General features: G+C 55.9%; 6 protein-coding genes across 6 annotated transcripts; 2 read left to right on the plus strand and 4 right to left on the minus strand.

Moving 5' to 3' along the window:
* Positions 1-347: 347 nt before the first annotated feature.
* On the minus strand, positions 348-2,061 carry MONBRDRAFT_6507 (uncharacterized protein; the record flags this gene model as incomplete). Its single annotated transcript, XM_001743967.1, has 2 exons — positions 348-1,415; positions 1,477-2,061. The coding sequence occupies 2 exons, from the start codon at positions 2,059-2,061 to the stop codon at positions 348-350; spliced, it is 1,653 nt and encodes a 550-aa protein (XP_001744019.1).
* Positions 2,062-3,245: 1,184 nt separating this feature from the next.
* MONBRDRAFT_6508 (uncharacterized protein) lies at positions 3,246-4,197 on the minus strand (the record flags this gene model as incomplete). Its single annotated transcript, XM_001743968.1, has 3 exons — positions 3,246-3,623; positions 3,763-4,040; positions 4,143-4,197. The coding sequence occupies 3 exons, from the start codon at positions 4,195-4,197 to the stop codon at positions 3,246-3,248; spliced, it is 711 nt and encodes a 236-aa protein (XP_001744020.1).
* Positions 4,198-4,353: 156 nt separating this feature from the next.
* MONBRDRAFT_36255 (uncharacterized protein) lies at positions 4,354-9,059 on the minus strand (the record flags this gene model as incomplete). The annotated part of the gene is made up of 5 exons (XM_001743969.1): positions 4,354-4,911; positions 5,463-6,894; positions 7,002-7,039; positions 8,444-8,479; positions 8,970-9,059. The coding sequence occupies 5 exons, from the start codon at positions 9,057-9,059 to the stop codon at positions 4,354-4,356; spliced, it is 2,154 nt and encodes a 717-aa protein (XP_001744021.1).
* Positions 9,060-11,643: 2,584 nt separating this feature from the next.
* On the plus strand, positions 11,644-12,883 carry MONBRDRAFT_23662 (uncharacterized protein; the record flags this gene model as incomplete). The annotated part of the gene is made up of 4 exons (XM_001743724.1): positions 11,644-11,887; positions 11,998-12,225; positions 12,345-12,484; positions 12,599-12,883. 4 exons carry the CDS (start codon positions 11,644-11,646, stop codon positions 12,881-12,883), a joined length of 897 nt encoding a protein of 298 aa, XP_001743776.1.
* A 783-nt stretch (positions 12,884-13,666) lies between these two features.
* Positions 13,667-14,442, minus strand: MONBRDRAFT_6511 (uncharacterized protein; the record flags this gene model as incomplete). The annotated part of the gene is made up of 2 exons (XM_001743970.1): positions 13,667-14,276; positions 14,363-14,442. 2 exons carry the CDS (start codon positions 14,440-14,442, stop codon positions 13,667-13,669), a joined length of 690 nt encoding a protein of 229 aa, XP_001744022.1.
* A 1,427-nt stretch (positions 14,443-15,869) lies between these two features.
* Positions 15,870-17,116, plus strand: MONBRDRAFT_23664 (uncharacterized protein; the record flags this gene model as incomplete). The annotated part of the gene is made up of 4 exons (XM_001743725.1): positions 15,870-16,083; positions 16,183-16,243; positions 16,457-16,817; positions 16,937-17,116. The coding sequence occupies 4 exons, from the start codon at positions 15,870-15,872 to the stop codon at positions 17,114-17,116; spliced, it is 816 nt and encodes a 271-aa protein (XP_001743777.1).
* Between the last annotated feature and the right edge of the window lie 700 nt (positions 17,117-17,816).

Raw genomic sequence — 17,816 nt, forward strand, 5'->3', positions numbered from 1 at the left:
TTGATGTTCGCAAAAGTTCTTTGCTTCCTGAGATACCCCCGAGGGGTGTATTTCACTGTGCAGATGCCTTACAGTGGTCGAGCACTTTTTTTGTAATAGATCACGACACCCCTGTTTCTCACATTCGTTTGAAAGCGGCTTGTCTCACGAGCGACACTCACTGTAACTTCCTGGCAAAAGTTACAAGGGATTTCCCGAGGGCGGGTCAATTTTTCCATGTCAATTATTTCCCCGCCCCTCCCGGGGGCAGGGATGGGGAGGATGGGAAGAGAGGACAACCTCGCTCGGCTGAAAGCATTGCGACAGGAGAGTGTGACACAGGGCCAATCCCCGTCTCGGTGGCGCGCCTAGCCTTCGTCGTCAACATCCGCACCACCACCTGTGACGGTAAAACCATCGTCGGATTCCGAGTCCGAGTCCGAGTCCGAGTCCGAGTCGTCCGAGGCATCGGAAGCATTAGACTGGGGCAGGGCAATGGATGTTGCCAACCGCTCGAGCTGCTTAAAGGAGTGATCGATGCAACCGGCCACGTCGCCAGGCGTCAGCTCCTCGAACGCGGCGAGTAGCTCTGCTTTGACCTCGTCAAAGGTTCGATCAGCCCTGTCTGCGCGGCCAACCTTTTCTTTGACCTGCGCCCAAACCAATTCCATGGGCTGCAGATCAGAGTAGTGCGGCGGGGAGAATAGAACCGTGTGCCCCATTGCCGCTGCCATGGCCACAATCACCGGCTGCACCTTTGTAGCGAGTTGCGGATGTGCACCCAACCAGATGCTCTCCCTGCTCGCGGCGGGGTCAACCTCAATGTCGTACGCCTGGCACGCAGCGATGAGCTCGGCTTTCGTCATGTCCTTGCGCGGGGCCCCCCGTGGCAGGGACCGATGGTAAGAGGCGCTGTCCATGACAATCACCGTGTCCTCGATCCCTCGCCGCCGCAGCGCCTCCAAGAGCTTGGCCATCCACGCTTCAAAGTATTCGCGGTTGAACATGCCATGATAGTCTTGCGGCTGCTTGCCCCCCACAAAGATATCCAACGTGTCGTCAAGAAGTTGTGCCTCATGAACAGGCTGGCGTAGGGGACCGGGAACCCTGGGGTCCTCACCAATGATGGCGGCGATAAAACAACACCGCTGCCCTTTCTGTGCGGCGCGCCTGCTGGGACCGTCACCGAGCGACTCATGCATCGTGTCGTGATGGAGCTTGTAAGGGTGATGGATGTAGCTCTCGTCCATAAAGACAAACCGCTTCCTGTAGCGCAAGGCCAGTGCGGTCCCCACGTAGGCATCGCGGCGCATCATGTTCTGCTCCCTCTCACGGTACAGCAGAGTTCCGGTTCGACGCTCGCGGCGGAGCCCGAGCTCGCGAATGAGAATCTGCACGTAACGGCGCACCGCGAGCTTCTCCTTGCCGCCCGCGTCCTGCAGGTGGGCTGGTAGGTATCCCCGACGCGCAGAGAAAATCCGTCAGGGTATCGGCGACCACGCGCTCGCCTTTTTGCTCCTTGTCCAAAAGAAAGTTGCGGATATCCACGCGCAGCTTCTTGGTGCGGCGGATGCGCCGGGGCTTGTAGCCGCGTGCGGCCCCACTGGGCGTGTGCTGCGGTAGCCGTCGATGCAGCACAAATTCCTTCCATGCGGCACCGCAGGCATTGGCATTGCGGCCCAGCACGGCAGCGACCTCCTCGGCCCACACGTGCTTGGCCGTGCGCCCACCGCTCGCCGCCTGCTCCGCTTTCCAGGCATTGTGGCGAAGGTGGAGGTGGACGGAGATGATGTCAAGCAGCTCATAGGCCGAGAGCGCCTTCTGCAACATCTGTCGGCGCTGGTCCTGGACCCACTTGCGGCCCTCGGCCAGGTAGGCGTCGTCGACCACGACGGTCGGGACGCGAGAGCGGGTGGCCGCCTTGTCGCCCCCAGATGCGCCCGCAGAGGCGCGCCGCTTCGCACGCTGGTCATCCGCATGTGCCATCAGCTCCTCCCGATCCTCCGCGGGTGGCTCCCAGGCGGGATCGGCCGGCGGCCGCCCGCGCCCTCGCCCGCGCCCTCGCCCTCGCCCTCGCGGCATGCTGGTGGAAAAAGCCGCGCCGGCGCCATTTCCGAGCGTTTGTTCACTTGGTAGCCAGCATCCCGAGGGGCCACGAATTGACATGTGTTGCATTTGCTATAATATTACAAAAAGTCCTCGACCACTGTTAGGAGATTCGGGAGCGCATTGGCGCCCTCGACAAATCCCGTGACAGGTTGGTGCACCGGCAAAGGACCCAGAGGCACAGTGAGAAAATGCCCAGCCCTCGATGCACAAAACTCGAAGCACGTTTTAGGTGGGTCACGTTGGTTCAAGCTCATCGGCGAACCGGCGAGATATCACCACAGGCACCCTCATCATCGCAGTCGTCTACGCAGTCCTTGATGTCGCTGTCGCCGACGTCACATTGTTTGGCGCGGGTAGAACCAGTTGTGTTCGCTTCTCCCGTGTCGAGTGTACTTGGCGGGGCATGTTAAAGGCTGCGCAGTTGGCGTGTGCCGAAGCGACTTCAGAACACGTGCAAATCAAGAGAGGAGAAAAGTGTTGCAGGCAAATGTCGCGGTGACCCTTGCCGGACGAGGTTGGCTCGAGATCAGGGCTGCCCAAAGTTGCCGTTTCGACGATTCGAGTCGAGTCGATTGTCAAAATTACAAGAGGTCACTGCCCCTTGTGACTGTTCATCAGATTCGTGCTGTAAAACATGATTTGTGTGAGTTCGAGCTTTGATTTGCACAAGCGTGCATTTCTGATGTTCGGTTGCCTAATTGTTGGTCCTTGCCTGGAGCAGTCAAACACCGGCAAACGCCTTTTAAACAGCTCGATCCTGTGCATCTGGAGAACCCCCCCTCCCTCCCCCCCCCAAAAAAAAACCCCCAGCTCGATCCTGTCTTCCTCTCAAAGGTTGTTGGATGCATGCGAGCGTTGTCACTGTACCCGACATCCTGAACAGATCATGTCATGTTTTTGATGGCAGTCGTCCCAATCGCCTCTGGCCCACAGCAAAGCAAGTGAATCGGCATGTCGACTGCACCCCACCCTGGTGTTGTACATGCAGCCATCTCGACCAACTGCAGCACCGTGTCCCGCTAGAGTCTGATTAGCCTCGGGCCCACACTTTTGCGTACAACAGTACAACAGAGCCATCGGGTCAATTCAAACCGACACGTGTGCACGACGCATGTGCACGTCTCGACCCCCCCCTCTTCGGCCCCAACCCAGCCCACCTACTCGGACGCCGCGGCCGGAGCGGGAAACACAAAGTTGTTCATCTTGGCCACCTTGTTGTTAACGAGCGTGCAGTGGTGGGGCGAGGCACGAAAGGCCACAATCTCGGGCAGGGCAAAGAAGCGCTCCCAGTACGCCTTGACGCTTGGGAATTCGTCCAAGAAACCGGGGATCAGTTCCACCGCATGGTCCAGTTCCTCGGCCACATAAAAATCCGCGTACGTCAGATGTCCACCCAAAAACGGGCCCTCGGCCTTCTCCAGATACTTTTCGAGCAACGCCAGCTGGGTCGGAAACACCTCCTCCCGCATGCGCTTGGCCTCGTCCTCTGACGCCCGGTAAAAGTAGGAGGACAAATTGCTGTGCAGGTCCATGACCTATGTATGACCCGCGCCAGGAAAAACTTTTCATGAATGCACAGGCGTGCTCGGCACGGCGCATGCATCGGGCGGACGACAACAGGGCTCGGCTCGTAACAAGATCCGGGGCCTCCGGGATCCCCCGGCCGACACTTACAAAGTTGAGGACCATGGTCAGGCGGGGCGCATCGCGGCCAGAGCCCGTCAAGAGTTCGGGCTTCAGCTCACGGCTCACGTGCTCCAGAATGGCCATGGTTTGGGTCAAACCGAGCCCCTTGACACGGTCAAAAAGGTAGGGGAGGTTGGGAAAGTCGAGCCCCAGTGTATACTTCTCGTCGTACCACTCCTGGCGTGACAGCGCTGGGGGGTCGCCCTGCTCGTACATGCGATCCTCAAAGTCCCGCTCGCCGCAGTACCACAAGAGCATGCGGCAGCCTGGTGCAGCACAAGTACATTGGATGAGAGGCCGCGTGCCCACGCCGCCATTCCTAGGAGCCAATCAGAGCCCTGGACAAACATCCCCAGCCGCTCACGTACATGCGCCCAGGCCGCGGATCTTCCAGTAACCAAACTTGAAACGGGTCTCTGCCATCTTTGATTTGGATCTTATTTTTGCAATTCAGACAGTGTGTGTGCACAAGACAAAATGATGGATCAAAAAGTTGAAATACGAGGAATCTATTAAAAAACAACAACAATCGTCCACATCTCCATTATGACTGTCAAGCAGGCGGCGGGGCCGCGCCCGCTAGGCGGGTAGCTTGTCAAACCAGGTGCGCATTTTGAGTGTGACGCGATCGGCTTTGCGCCAATACAAGCTCTCATTCTGTTCCGCTAAAGCAAACAACTGGTCCTGGCGCCGGCTGTTGGCGAGCGCAGCGCCCTCCAGCATGGTGATGGAGCCGAGGGCGGCATGGGGGGCAAAGGACATGTGCTCGCTGAAAAAGGCTTCCGCTTCATGGTCGCTCTCAAAGACATTCTCATGCCGTGCAGTATGTAGCAGCTGATGGCGCCATGCCTCCAGGGACGGGTCAAAGTAGTTCGACTCGAGCTCGACGGCAAAGCTCGGCCGGTGATTCAGCTGACCCTGCTCCTCTGTTTGCACCACCCCACGAATCACAAATGCCCGGCTGCCAGGTGCTCTGCTTTGCACCACCCGTCGCAGCACCATGGCCGCCCCGAGGCTTTGCAGGCTGTCATCCATGCCACGCTGAACCATGTACTCGGCCACCTCGCTGCACGCCCGCCGCGCCACGGCGAATGCTTGTCGAGCAGTCATCTTGCCGCAAGACCGCTCAATATGGATCTGATGGATGATTATCAAAAGAGGAAAGAAAAGAAATGATGCTTTTGTTTGAATTATGAGAATCTAGATCAGATGAAACATCTCATGTTAAAAAAACACACACACACACACACACACACACACACACACACACACACACACACACACACACACACACACACACACACACACACAAGACTTTGTGTTCACATGTCAAGCATGAATTTGTAAAAAAGTCCTAGTCATGCGTAAAACGGCGGTTGGTGCACACGAGCTGCTGCACGGTCGCCAAATCCAACAAACCAAGCAGATGAAAAACAAAAAACGAAAAAGAGAACGAAGAGGGAGAAAACAAACAAACAAAAACTACAAAAAATCAAAACACCTTTCATGGAAAACAAAGTAGCGATAAGCCTCGCTCAAAAGAAAGCAGGTGCGCGCTGTAAGATACGTCCCAGCGCAAAGCATCCATTGCCTCACTGTTTTCAATGCTACAAAGCGGGCACCAAATAACACAGGGTGAGAGGATCATGGATCAGAGCAAACCCTGAGAAAAGTGCAAGTCAACGTACATCGCTCTCAATGGGCGTGTATGCGTCTTGGCGAGACCAGGGGGTGAAAGAGCCCGTCTTCCATCGAATGATGCCAAAGACGAGGCCCACGCCGGCAATAGCACCAATAATACCACCGGCAATGGCGCCGCCCTTGTTCTTGTGCTTCTTGCTGCTTGGGGAGCTCGTGGTGCCCGGCGAGCCAGTGGAAGAGGTCGAGGAGGTCGTGGGTTGGTCGGCAGCGCATGGGACAGGAGGAGCAAACGTGGCATTGCCCACAGAGTCGGCCTGATACTGGAGGGGAGCGATGGCCAGGGTTGCGGCACTCAACTTTTCCATTGCACCGTTGTAGAGTGTACCCTTGACGTTGATATGTGAGCAGGCGAACGAGTGCTTGGGTTCAACCACCTTCATGATGTTGGCCAGGTCCGCGCCATTGAAGACAATCGTAAAGAGGGTTGCGTTGCCCACAGTGTGAGCAAACGTAATGCTAGTTATGGCCTTGGTCTTGCGGCTAAACTCGATTGTCATTTGATTGATGCGGACCTCCGCCGGCAATGGCATGGCCGTTGTGGTGGACATGGGGGCGGTGGTCGAGTTGCTCGGTGCAAGAGTGGTGGTGGTGGTCGAGTTGCTCGGTGCAAGAGTGGTGGTGGTGGTCGAGTTGCTCGGTGCAAGAGTGGTGGTGGTGGTCGAGTTGGCCGGGGCAGGAGTGGTGGTGCTGGTCGAGTTGGCTGGGGCAGGAGTGGTGGCGGCCATGTCGGCATCAAACACGTGGCGCTGGAGAATGATGGAGGAGTCAGAGGCGGCAAAAATAGACCAAGAACCGGTCTCGGTGCAGTTGGCGGGTTCAAAGGTGGTGTGGGTAGCATGAGGCGTGCACGGCACGGTCATGGGGATACCCTCGACGTAGCTGATAATGAGATCAGTAAAGGCCACAGCAATGTGGCCCTCTGCTACAAGCGTCTGCTTATTTGCCGTAGGGGACACTGTCGTGGTCGGCGCGGGTGCGGTGGTAGAGGCGGGTGTAGCGGTCGTGTTGGGGTTGGAGGTGGGTGTGGCCGTGGCGGTCGTGTTGGGGTTGGAGGTGGGTGTGGCCGTGGCGGTCGTGTTGGGGTTGGAGGTGGGTGTGGCCGTGGCAGTCGTGTTGGGGTGGGGCGCGGCATGACAGGCAAAGGCAAACTCAGTTAAAGCAAAAAAGCCGCCGCATTTCTCCGTCGGTGCATCGGCACAGGGCTTATCACAGGCACCTGTTTGCGAGCAAGCCAACGAGCATGAGCGGGCGCAGAATTGAAGAAAGCAAGGAAAGGAGTCATGCAACATACTGGGGTCGGCCGAGTTGCCAATGGCACCCGCTTGCGTGGCCATGGAGCACCAGCATTCATTGCCGTTCTCAATGCCAGCCACAAACTTGCTTCCAATAGCATAGCAGGCGGCAGCGCATTCCACTTGGCTGCGGATGCAGAGGTGGAACACCAAATTGTGAGCCAGACATACCAAACGCATCAGCCCCTCTCTGTACTGGTCAGAGCAGCCAAAGGCCCACGCTCGGCAGCTCACCTGTTCGCCACACCAGCCTTGGTGTCCAGAGTACGGTTCTACAAAAGCAGTTAAGGAGCGGGTGCGGTGGAGGCAGAAGTGAGCAATGTCTCACGCCAAAGAGAACAGCCTCATTGGTTCGCGCTCGTTGTGGCGTACAAGAGCATGGTCTTGGATGCATCCGTAATCTACCAGCGAGGAAGAAGTTACAGTGAGCGCAATACAAGCATGTCGAATATTGCATAACATCAGCATTGACTGACCAGCGTTGATGATACAGCTCACACCGGCCGGTGTCATGGTGGTGGTGGGCGCAACAGTAGTGGAAGCAGCAGTAGTGGAAGCAGCAGTAGTATTAGCGGAAGCAGCAGTAGTGGTGGTGGGCGCAGCAGTAGTGGAAGCAGCAGTAGTATTAGCAGAAGCAGCAGTCGTGGTGGTGGGAGCAGCAGTAGTGGAAGCGGCAGTAGTATTAGCGGAAGCAGCAGTAGTGGTGGTGGGCGCAACAGTAGTGGAAGCAGCAGTAGTATTAGCGGAAGCAGCAGTCGTGGTGGTGGGAGCAGCAGTAGTGGAAGCGGCAGTAGTGTTAGCGGAAGCAGCAGTAGTGGTGGTGGGCGCAGCAGTAGTGGAAGCAGCAGTAGTATTAGCGGAAGCAGCAGTAGTGGTGGTGGGCGCAGCAGTAGTGGAAGCAGCAGTAGTATTAGCAGAAGCAGCAGTCGTGGTGGTGGGAGCAGCAGTAGTGGAAGCGGCAGTAGTGTTAGCGGAAGCGGCAGTAGTGGTGGTGGAAGCAGCAGTAGTGGAAGCAGCAGTAGTATTAGCGGAAGCAGCAGTAGTGGTGGCGGCAGTAGTGTTAGCGGAAGCAGCAGTAGTGGTGGTGGGCGCAGCAGTAGTGGAAGCAGCAGTAGTGTTAGCGGAAGCAGCAGTAGTGGTGGTGGGCGCAGCAGTGGAAGCAGCAGTAGTATTGGTGGCAGCGCTGGCCGCCATGGCAGCCAGCAAAAGTGCGAGCATGGTCAGAGCACGCATCGTGTCGATCGATTCTTGAAAAGGGCACCAGAAAATCTAAAGAGCCAAGTATCAGCAACACAAGAAGAGCATCCGAGGATGAGGGCAGTACGAGAGCACATGCAGTCTACACTGTCCCGATCAAGCGGCTTGATCGCAACGGCGGACTGCACGGCACGGCCGCGATCGCAGCACAAGCCAGAATCGGACTCGCGATGGACAAGCGGCACCACCAGCAGCCTTCCAACCACAAGCAAGACCAGGCCACGCGCCAACACGAGGGTTCGGCAACAACATCAAAAACGCCAAGAGCGGGGATCATGATGTGTGCGATCGGAATCATCATCATCAGAGATGATGATCGTCTGGACAGCACCACCAGCAGTACTCGATTCCGATCGCAAGCGTCCCCAAAACGACATGGCACAACGCCAAGTGGCCAACATATTGATGGATTCACATACCTCAGAGGGTGTCAGCTCGTAGACAGGATCCAGCACCTGGTTGAGGTGATTGGATGCCTTGAAAGATGCCAGCCAGTAGAGAGGCCGCGGAAAAGAGGGCAACAGGGGGGCTGCCAAAATCACACGCCGAGTCTCTCTCAAGGAGAAAAATACCAGCGAGAAAACAAGTTACGGCACGTTTTGGTTTCGTGTTGTTGTTGCTTCAGTGGAGTTCTCACAAGAGAGGAAAGAAAAGAAGAAAAGAAAAGAAAAGAAAGAGCGTAAGACGTTGTCCAAAGTTGTACATGTGCGTCTGACATTGACGCGATACCACTTGGTAGTAAGCCAGACCTCGCCAAGATTGGCCAAGGGTCGCTAGTGCAATGTGCTACATGTGTGCGCGTCTGCTACATGTGTGTGCGTCAAAGCGCAACACGTGCGAAAATCGCGCCAGTCAGTCTCCCTCCAGACCACCAGTCTTCTCCAGTCTCTTCCCAGACCGAGTCTGCTGGTCTGCGAGAAGACTGTCCCGAGTTTCCCGCCTTACCCTCGTTTTCTCGTTTTCGTGCGACACCTGCTGTGACTCGTTTTGCGGTGTGCCGTTCCGTCTTCGGTTGCCCTCGGCCCATTTGGCCATCGTTGGTACTCTTGGTTTCGACAACGTTCCTCGACCGTCTGTGCGCGAGGCCTTCAAACACCTTTTTGTTGCCACCGCTACCACCCGCAACCAAGACCAACCCGACCCGCCAATCATGGGTTGCGATCAATCTCGTCAGAAAGGTTCGTTGAGCTCAGGGCCGACCAAAGGCGGTCATGTTGCCGAGCCTCTGCACCAATCACGCTCCGTCCGAGTTCCTACCTGCTTTCCGTGCTCACTTGCACCTGTTTCCCCCCCCCTTTTCCCACGCTATGCGTTGTTTTCCTCCGATAGTGGTCGAAGAGTCGAATCGCCCACGCCAGGCCAAGGCCAACAATTCATCCGATGGTACGACACCAACAGCTCGGTCACTTGGGAAAAGACAGGTCTCCCTGTCGTGTGCGCTCTTTTTTCTTGTCAAGGGTGTTGGCTGCGCTGGGTCACTTGGATCCGAACCCTGGTATTGGGCCGTGGCGGCTCCTGCCTCACCCTGTGGTTCTGGTGCACCGACTCATAGCCATCAGCGTGCCTGGCGGCCCCCTGCCCAAGTGTGTATATGATGGTGACGCTCTCAGAACAGCACTGTCAAACCCCAGCCTCCTTGGCCTGCTTGGTCGTTTGGTCACAGCCCGCTTTCACCACTGCGTGCGTCTCCTAGGTTGCGCGATGATAACCTAGGCACTTCGTACACCGAGCAACGCATCAATGAGGAACAGTTTTTCACAGACATTGTAGCCAACACTGAAAAGTGGGTCCCCGCCCCCTGCGCATTGGATGTGCTGGACGTACCCTTCCTCGAGTGCCTGGAGCGACGGCTGGCTCCCCCTGCTTGGGCTCACTGTTTGCTCTCCGACCAACTGCATCCGCGCTGGGCAGGAATCTGATCAGCACGAGCGACGCTCCTGAAACCTTGGACACGAATGAAATCTTGCAACGGACGCGCGAATACAGGTGTGCCCGCCCCGATCACTCGTTCCGTTCCTTTTCCTTTGCGCAAATTGTTTTGCACATGCGCGCCTGCGCGTGGCAGTCACAGGTTGCATCTGGGCATCATCACCCAGTGGTGTATACACTTCAAACCTTGCTGGACTATTCGTGGACACCTTCCCTCACAACCTCAATGTCCTGGCCCTGCATTTTCTACAGCACACTAGTGGTACAACACGGCAAGGTGGACATTGTGACTTCGGATCTTTACCCGCGACCCGCCGTTCACGACGCCGAACACGCTGTGGCCATTCTCAGCGAGTCGCCACTTGCCACCGCCGATCTTTGCGTGCGTTTGCCTATTGTTGAATCGGGGTAGCCGAGTTTGCCTTGCCGTTGACCAAACCCAGCGGGGCCGCTCATCTCCTTGTGGCTCTCATTGATTTATCTCCCGTATCTGTTGCTTGTAGGCCGACGCTCTCGCTCGCGCCCGCGTGGTTGCTGAAGAATTGGCAGCCATGACGACGGGCGGCAAGACCGCCGAGCCCCTGGTCGCCTTCCTGCCCGACCTGGCCCTGCCCTAGAGCCCCGGCGTTGATTGGTGGTTTTGATTCGTGTCATCTGCAAGCAAGTCAATCGTGTTAGGCTCAACCTCTGCTCTCCATTCCCCTGTCCTCCGGCGGGCCATCCACGGATCGTCTCTGGTTTTCCCAGAGTGCAAACAAAAAGGAGGGATCCACCGCAGCAAAATCGGGCATGCCATGAGGCGTACAAAGCCGTCTGGCCGTGTTGCCAAGCCGTGTGGCTTGGGTGCCATGTCAAGGATCCAACGTGCTGCCGGCCAACCGCGCGTTTTGACGCTCTTGGTGCCTCAGTTGAATTCGCTCTCCAGTTTTTGTCCAAACAATGTTAATAAACACCCTCCAACATAAAATGTCAGATAATACATGTAATTCTGTCACTGCGTTCGCGGCGGGGAACATGTTTGCATGTTTGCAATCGTCTTTCGCGCATTGTCAGCATGATGATGGCGATGAAGGTTGCGCGCGCGCGCATGTTGACCAGGATGCCAGCGTGATGGCGGAGAGCGGCGGCGGGCAACGGCTAGCATGGTGTACAAATACCGGTAGTGTGCGTTTGTGTAATGGTGTGATTTCGAGGAGAAACCTCTGGGGAGGATTGAAAACGTGTTGTGATCCTGAGCTTGATCTGTGATCGTGCGCACCAGGAAAGAGGCAATCAACAGGCTGTGATGGCCACAACTGATCAGCTTTGCCCTGCTCATCCGTGATCACGGCCACATCCATGCACTCCTCCAGCTTCTTTCCATGCGTTCGAGGCAAGGTGACTCGGTGATCAGGGGGTTAGCACTGGCCGCAATGCCCATGGATCAGCCCTGACTGAAGCACGCTCAATATTCGCTCGCAGTCTTCTGCCGCGCTGGCATCCACTTGCCCCGCCGGCGTGATACAAGTGTCGCCGTCTGGCGTCAATCAAGCATTTTACATCAATCACTTCAACTATCCAACAAGTACTACTTTACTATATTGGAGATCTTTTATTGCCAGCCTTGACGTCATCAGTCGCTCAAGGCCCATTGCAAGTTTTACTTTTCCGTGCTCTTTGCTTCATATTTCTTTGACAGAACACCTGCACCATGACATCTCTTGCGCAAAACGTCGTCGTGATCGGCTCATCCGGTCAGGTCGGCACTGCCACCATCAAGGCCCTCGCCGCCAAGTATGCCAGCAATACCAACGTCAAGGCCGGAGTGCGCGACCCACAGTCGGCCAAGGCCCGCGAAATCGAACGCCTCGGTACCAACATCCACGTTGTCCATGCCGACATGAACGACAAGCCGAGCATCCGCACCGTCTGCGCCAATGCCGACGCCGTCTTTGGTACGTTGTGACGCCCGCCGTGTCTCTGGGGATGCGTCACGAATGACCGCGCGCGTGCACTCTGCTCCCTCCCCGTACTCACTTGCAATGATGATGCGCTCGTCCGCTAGTCGTTGTCCCTGGCCACATTGACCGTGAGCGCCTGGCTCAGAATGCCATTGAAGGTGCCGTGGCAGCCAATGCCAAGTTCATCCTCTTGCTCAGCGTCATCACCGCGGACACTGATACCATTTTTGGACGCCAGTTTGGCCCCATCGAACGGTATCTGAAGAACAAGATCGTGGATTACGCCATTCTACGTGTGCCATTCTTCATTGACAACCTGTGGTCGTCGCAAGGTACGCCTCGCTCGACTGCATGTATGCGTGTCTGAGCGTCATCCCGTGAGTTGTTGTTTGATAGCCGACGCCCTTTCTCATGCGCTTGCTTCGTTTACCTCTCTTTCTTCTTCTTGTAGCCACCATTCGCAGCCAGAGCAAGATTTATGCCCCGGTGAATTCGCGCAAGAAATTCTCCCCCGTGGCCGTGAGCGACGTGGGTGAGGCTGCTGCTGCCATTCTGGCCAACCATGAGCCTCACCATGGCAAGACATACAAGGTGTGTATGCCATCCCAATTGGCAGTCGTGGTTGCGTGCATGGCCACACCTGTTACACCGCTACACCGCAGGCTTGGCACTCACACACGGGGCTCCATCATGTTTGGCTCGTAGGTGGCTATGAAGCCGACCTCGTACAGCAAGATTGCCAAGAGTGTGTCCAAGGTGCTGGACAAGGACGTAGACTACGTTCAAGTGTCATGGGATGAGACCAAGCAGGCCTTCCTGCAATTGGGTTATCCTGAATGGCAGGTGAATGGCATGATGGAGCTCCTTCGTTACTTTGACAAGGGCAGCAAGGTCACCAAGGAAAAGTCGTCAGACGTCAAGGAGCTGACCGGCCACAAGGCCACGGGCGTCAAGAGCTGGATGCGCCCCAAGCAGGCTGCTTTCCACTAAACCGTGCTCTGCCCGTCTGCATCTGATCAAGGTCAAATCTCGATCATCAGCCTACTTGTGGTAGCGAATCAAGCCAATCCTGTTTGCGCCTCGCTGCGGTCGGGAACCGACGGCTTTGTGTGTTGCTACACGTGTTTCGTGTTTAGTTAATATGTTCTTGACCTTACTCTTCCCGTCTTGCCAGATGATCGGTCATGTGTACCGGTCTGTGTCGCCTCGTGCTGTGCACAGAGCAGTTGGCAAGATGTGTGTGATTGAACCTGTCGTTATTCAAAAGTTGTTGGCTCAGGCTGGTTACCCTGATTGGTCTACAACGTGCACTTTTTTGCACCATGTGAAAAATCGACATGACAAATTGGCGGCACTAGTCGAGTTGACAGCGAAACACCTTCAATTTACAAGTAATGAGCCTAAGAGAATGTGAAAATATGCATCAAATGCACTGCACAGCACAACTACACAATCTTGGTTCCGTGTCTGCACGGCGTATGATCGGGGTGGTATTGGACATGTCTAGAACAGGATCTAAATTATTCTAAACTAAAAGTAGCCTACTAATCAGAGGACAAATAAAACGCCTCGCATAACCTGTTGGCTTTGTGACATGCCGTGTTTGCTAAGCACCATTGGCCGTAGACCAGCATGCGCCTCAGGTATGCATCCGCCGGAATGCAAAAGAAGAAAAAAAAAAAAACTTGGCGGATTTCACCATGACAGCAACGGCTGCATGGGCTGGCGATTTGACTTGGTGTAACCATAAAGTTTCTTAAGCACATTGGTACACTAACGGTGACGCAATGGGCGGGCAGAAAAAAACCATAAACAGGGATGGTGATGAGCATCGAGCATCAAGTTGTGGGTGGGGGTCCGAGCCGTGCGCCTTACCACGTTTGTATTTTCCAGGACCAGAATGTTGACGCGAAGGTGGGTGGCTGTGGCGCTGGAGGACTGCCGCGCATGCGTTTCTGGGGCCAGAAGGAGGAGGCACTCCCCGTGGGCCAGAACGGTTTGAATGTTGCGCATGTTAAAGTGGTGGGGTGTGCGGGTGTCAACGTCGGTGGACGAGCGCCAAAACCAGCGAGCTTTGGGCTTGGACGGGCGGGGCATCAGCGTGGCGCTGCCTTCGGTCACGCTCAAGGTCCAGGTAAAGCGACGGCTTGAAGGTCGGTGGCAGGAGACGTGCTTTGCCATCAGCTTGTGCAGGGCGGTTGGCGAGCAGGCGTAGGGAATCACGAAGCTGCCACGGTAGGCACAGGGATGGGCGTTGACGGCAATGCAGCGACAAACGGGGCAGCTCGAATGTTGATCGAGCCAGCCCTGGAGGCAGCCCGTGTGAAAGACATGCTTACATTCCTCCAGCATCGTCATGGGCTCATGAACGGCATCGTCATCCCTGGAGGACAGCGAGCGAGGGGTGAGGCTTGGTAAACCTGGCATGAACAGCACCGATGAGGGGGAGTTTGTCGGGGTGCAACGTACAGACAGATGACGCAAGACGTGTGTTCCTCAGGATGGGCAGGCATGTTAGCGTGGCAAGACTGAGCGGCGGTGGCAGCCATGGCCGGTGGTCAAGTCAGGCGCACGTCAGAGAACTCGTGGGGCCCAGGGGAAAAGCTGCTTTTTTTTTATTTTATGTGGAAGGCGGTCGGGTTATAACCAGGGGTCGGGGGGGGGGAGCAGCGGGTGTGTGTGTGTGTGTGTGTGTGTGTGTGTGTGTGTGTGTGTGTGTGTGTGTGTGTGTGTGTGTGTGTGTGTGAAAGGGATGCCGATTGACAGGAAAATGCGGGTGGGCAGATGTGAATGGCCTGTCGGCAGCGCGTCTGAACAAAGTGTGAGTATAGCACGAGGAGCAATTGGAGGCAAAATTGTGGGCGGTGCACGGGCGGCATTGGGTTGGTCAGTCAGTCCCTGCCTGGTTGGGAGGAGGGGGTTGATGGGGGTTTCGCACATTCGGTGGGTTGCTGAAGTTGTGGTCATGTGTATTCGCCACGTTCAAGTGACCCACACCCGCACGACCCGAGTTCTTGAAATTATGAACCGGCACCCGCCCGATATGCCTCTCTACCAGAACCAGAGCGCCATATGTTGGCTGGGTAAGCGCCAGCATCTCCATGTGGCTGCCATATCGGATCGCTTATGCTCACTCATACTTTATCCTTGGTGACCCAAGCTCCCATGATGACGCCGCACACACACACATCTCTCTCTCAAAAAGTTATTTCAACGTTGTTAGGTTATGGCATTGAGTAATTCACCGGTTGTGCTGCTTATCGCAGCATGTCATCCCACAAAGCACCTTTTTTGCTTTGTGCAGCTGCTCACACTTTGTGTGCTGGCCAAAGTACATGTAAAAGTATTTTACCTTTTTGTTGATGTACCGAGGGCGAAAGCAGTGAGAAAATGGCATCCTTGGGATGCAGGTCTGTGATGAAAGACGCGCGCTTGGAGCTGATCGGTTGCAGCTCCGGCATCCCATCTGGATCATGAGGTCCTGGGAGTACCATCAGATCAGAACACGGGGCCTGATGGCGCTGATGGCGATCAAGTGCTCGCATGCACCCTATCCGTTACTGCTTCAAACCGCAGGGGAGAGAGATGGCACGGCATCGTCATCACCACATCAGTCCAACAGTCAACAACACAAGCAGAGCCGCAAGCAAGCAGAGAATGGAAAAAGCTTGCTTGCTTGTTGATGTTGATGTTGATGTTGATGTTGATGTTGATGTTGATGGTGATGATGTTGATGTGTGTGCCTTGATGATGATGACCTTGTAGCCAGTGCCTTGCATCAGCAAAACCCGCCACCCCAGCAACGGAACACGGAAACAGAACACTCTGGTACGTGCGAGGCGTCAGGGTAGCTGGCCAATACGCGGGCGTCATTTTGTGCTTGAGCGTAAACTGACACGTTGACACGCGCAGCCCTCCCTGCCATCCCTCGACTTTGTCGCCCCGCAGCACCACAATAACACCTGCCGACCTTGACATGGCGCTGACCATCTCTCCGGCGTCGCCGGTGGCGACCACCACCGCTGATGAATTGCTCGGACACAAGGAGCAGCTGCAAGCTGCCTTTGCCCGCACCAGTGCCAAGGCCTTCCCCACGGCGGCTCGCGATGCCGTGGTGACGCTCGCTGATACCACGCGCCTGGGCGACGCCTGTGCGACTCTGGCGGCAAACCACGTCTCGGCCATACCTGGTAACTTGTTTCCGCTGGTCAAAGATTCTTGCCCGAGTTCATCTCTGGACACTGCCCGTTTCATCTGACCCCATTTTCCTGGCCCGCATTCATACACAGTCCATCGCCATGACCAGCCTCACAATTTTGTGGGCGTATTTGATCTCTTGACCCTTCTCAAGTACGTTTGAGACTGAGCCAAAGCTACTCGGTCAACTCCCGTACCGCCCCCTGCACCCTCATCGCCAATGTGGGCCACCCCCTCCCACTCCTGCTCTGCCAGCACCCGCAAATTTCTCTCTCACACGCGCTCGTACAATGTGCCAAATAACGTTCGCCTCGAATTCTCTAGCTTCCTCTTGGATCACTGCGATACTCTCCGCCACTGCTGCAGCGAAGAGCCCGAAGACCTCTACGTTGACCTTCACTCCTTCACCTTGGGTGATCTCAACGGCGACTCATACAGCCTCCTCAGCGATCTCGTCACTGTGGAGGAGGACGCCCACCTCATGTCCGTCCTTGCTCTCCATGGCGACATTGCCATCTCCACCGTCTTTGTTCGCGCCGCTGATGGCCATCTCGTCAATGGCATCACACGCTCGGACATTGTCAACGCCCTACTGTACGCCGTGGGCCCCATTCGCGAGCTTCTCTTCCAACCCATCAGTGGCCTCGGCCTCAGCCTGCACTTCAAAACCGACACCGTTGCCGGTACTGCCACGCTCTGGAGCGCGCTCCAAGCCATGCGCGAAAAGGTATGAACGTCGTCAGAAAAGTCATCATACCACACGGCATTGCTGTTATTGTTGGGCTGCTCGGCACAACCTTCACTGGGCTGACCGTGCATGGTCCACCGTCGGGCCATTGAACGCAGCGTCAAACTGCCGTGGCCGTCGTTGACCCAGACGGCCAGCTCATGGGCGTCATCAGTCTTTTGGATGTCATGTACGTTTCGTTCGCCTCTGGGGTCAAAGGCGGTCGTGTCATCAACGACAACAGAAGACTGTTTGGTGGTACCTGGTTGCGTTGGCACACAATTTTCTGCTGTCTGTGAGAGGTAGGAAAGGTCAGGTAGATGTCTCACATCCACCACGGCTGCCTCCGCCTCGCATACACAGAGCCCTGTTGTTGAACAAATCTGCCATTCGCCTGATGGACCAATCGCTGGAGCGTTGTCTACACAGCCGCCGACCAGAGGCCCCGGTGACCGCTCTACTCCAAGATAGTCTGGACGCAATTGTTCGGCGCCTGCACGGAACGCAGCAGGAACACGTGCCCCTCGTTGATCGCAGTCAACGTGTGCAAGGCTATTTTGAAGCCAGCGACATTATCGCTCTGTTCTTGTAAAATAAGCTTGAAAAGGTGAAGCACCCCTTCTTACTGCCAAGGGTTCAAGGCACGCGTCGTCTTGAGGCTTGGCTTTTCATCACAATCCATTGTATTTCGGTCAAAGACCCATCAACTTTCTCTCTTTCTCTCTGCCAGTCGTGACAAGCATAACCTGCCATTTGATTCACATGTCAATTGGTACCTCAGTATGCTCATGCAGCGCGCAGCGCCGCCCAACAGGAATTGGAGCCAGAGTAAAATAATAAAGGCCCCGCCTTGGGACAGGCTAGGAGGGATTGAAGACAATACAAAAAAGCAACTAATAACAAAACCAATAACCAGGCGAAACCACGCTCGCCTTTGGCACATCTCTCAGCGCCAGGCGCAGACAACTCAAGTCCAGCCTTCACGTGCCCCCCCCCCCC

This window comes from Monosiga brevicollis, genomic scaffold, assembly GCF_000002865.3.
Source record: "Monosiga brevicollis MX1 MONBRscaffold_4 genomic scaffold, whole genome shotgun sequence".
NCBI lineage: Eukaryota > Choanoflagellata > Craspedida > Salpingoecidae > Monosiga > Monosiga brevicollis.